This window comes from Aplysia californica, unplaced genomic scaffold (assembly GCF_000002075.1).
Source record: "Aplysia californica isolate F4 #8 unplaced genomic scaffold, AplCal3.0 scaffold00817, whole genome shotgun sequence".
NCBI classification, from domain to species: domain Eukaryota; kingdom Metazoa; phylum Mollusca; class Gastropoda; order Aplysiida; family Aplysiidae; genus Aplysia; species Aplysia californica.
Window position 1 is genome coordinate 58,663 of NW_004798087.1, and position 2,500 is coordinate 61,162.

Below are 2,500 nucleotides of genomic sequence, written 5' to 3' on the forward strand. Positions count from 1 at the left end.
CATTTCAGGGTACGGAAACAAGGCAACCACGATGGAAGAGGTTTTCCTGAGGTATGTACAATACACTAGATGTTGGTGTACGCAACTGCATAAAGTCATATGAGCGCCATGGGTTGATATCAACAGAGAAGTCCAAACGGGGAATAGGGCTTACTCTGCTCACCTCTCTAGCCTCAATGGCACAAAGTCTGTTTCGACTATCAAGGCACCCCGGAAATAGAAGTTGACAAAAGAGTGACAAACATGCAAAAAAAAGTAGAAGAAAAATGACGATAGTAAGGATTTCACTGAACAATGTTGATTTAAGGCACAAAAATGTAAGTTTGCAGTTGTTAAGAACTTTCAAGCTTTGGAAGTCACCAAACTTTGGCTGCCACTTTCTCTTTAATTTTACCTCTGAAACCAGGCGACCTCCCTCCCTTCAATTGCAAATATCTCAACTTCTATTCATGATAGATGAGTATTTTTCCCCCCGAAAACAAGACAAATAAACAAGCTTTAAAATGAAACCATAAATCCACATGTCAAAAAATTGATGAGCGCCTGATTTCCACCGCCTCATGTCACATTATATCTCATGAAATGGCCCAAGAGGCATAATGCTATAGTGTCAGTTTTAGTCTCACTTTTGAAAGTTTGTGTCTTTCAATCACCTGTTTTTCTCTTATTTTGGCCCATGAGATATTCAGAATGGCTTACTCTGGCCCACCCATTGTCAGGGAGAAAAGTGATTTGTTTTAGACAGATGGACGTCTTGGACAGAGTCATTGTAATATTTTAACCCTATCCATACGCCCTGGAGTCATTTTGTACCCCCGGGATTGTATAGTGGCGTCGGTGGCCTAGTGGTTAGGCTCTTGGACTCGCAACCGTAAGATCGTGGTTCGAATCCCGTCAGGGGCTCGACGTTGTGTCCTTGGGAAAGGCACTTCGCACAAATTTTCCTCACTTCACCCAGGTGGAAATGGGTACCCGGCTATAGACAGTGAAAGATCTTGTCAGTTTGATAATGTTTGAGCGCGTGAAATCCACAGCTTGCATTGTATGCTTCCGCTGAAGCCGAGAATGTTTCTGAGTGTTCTCAGAGGGTCTGCTGGGGTTGTAAAGCGCATAGAGCATGCTCTTGAGCATGGATATGTGTTATATAAATGCAATTATTCACACATTTTAGAATACTTCTAGTACGAAGATCTCAAAGCGTATGGATCGGATAATTGAGTAAATTTTCTCTTTGGAAAGTGGTGGCACAGAGTTCCCCACGTCGTATGCATACGATAGTTAAACACGACGTACGGATAGGGTTTTAAAAAATGCAAAGAAGGGGAGGGGGAAATGACTTGTGGTTGTTTGAACAAGTGATTGTCTTTGACAAAACACATAGCCCTTCAACGTGCACGGCGATTTCTATTGCAGAGTTGGATACAATGCAGCACCGGGACCCATCTTTCAAAAGCCTGACGAGGGAGCCCAGAACCCAGCTTATCAGAATGGCTCAGGCAATGCTCAGACAGACGTGAAGGCTGGTGTCCAATCACGACTTGTCGCTCAAGGAGAATTAGGTATATATGAGAAGGAGAAGAAGAAGAAGAAGACGAAGAACAACAAGAAGAAGAAGAAGAAGAAGAAGAAGAAGAAGAAGAAGAAGAAGACATTGTATTTATATTATGCATTTCCACTACGAAAGCACTTAACGAGCTATACAATTATACAAAGAATGTAAGTCAAATGGTGATCCTTTTTCTCCCATTCTCCATCCTTCCCTTCCTTCCTCTCTCTCTCTCTCTCTCTCTCTCTCTCTCTCTCTCTCTCTCTCTCTCTCGCTCCCTCTCATTCTCTCTCTTCCTCTTCCAATTCCCCCCATCTTCAATTTTACTAACATTACATCGATCAAACTAAAGTTATGCTTCTGCAAAATGACACAACCTTATACCCAGAGCACATTGTAAAAGAAAGTTTCGTCCAATCCCTATCTGCTTTGTTTTGATACATTTGAAGGATAGCGCTGGCTAGTGCAACACTATAATATTATTCCAACTGACCTCTCTTTTACTTCATCAAGTTTGACTCGGAAGTCCATTAGGGAATGTCATATTCCTTGCCCAAAAGATTAATCTTGTTTGGTTTTGTGGACGATAGCTTCAAAATACATTGTGCCAAAATTGTAGAGTTTGACACCCTCTATAAATGATAAACTGGCTATTACATTGATTATTGGGGGGGGGGGGTGTCTCCCAGACTATAGTAGTGTACAGCAGTCCAATAAGAAAAAACAGCAAAAAATAAACGGCAAACACACAGAACACTTTCTTCACCCTTGGTTCAAGGATTTTTAAAGTTTGAGTAGGGTTTTTACGGCGCTCGCAACTGCATAAGGTCATATGAGAGCCAAGGAGTGGATGTCAACAGAGAAGTCAAAACGGGGCATCGGGCTTACTCTGCTCACCTCTTTAGCCTCAACAGCACAAAGTCTGCTTCGACTATCAAGGCACCCCGGAAATAA

General features: G+C 42.1%; 1 protein-coding gene across 1 annotated transcript in view; it reads left to right on the forward strand.

Annotated features, from left to right (window-relative positions):
• LOC101856696 (ATP-binding cassette sub-family A member 3) overlaps nt 1-2,500 on the forward strand; it is a gene marked incomplete at its 3' end in the record, with an annotated part of 42,928 nt that overhangs the window by 19,260 nt on the left and 21,168 nt on the right. The window contains 1 exon segment of the mRNA XM_013088823.2: nt 1,414-1,559. Coding sequence (XP_012944277.1) covers nt 1,414-1,559 — 146 coding nt within the window.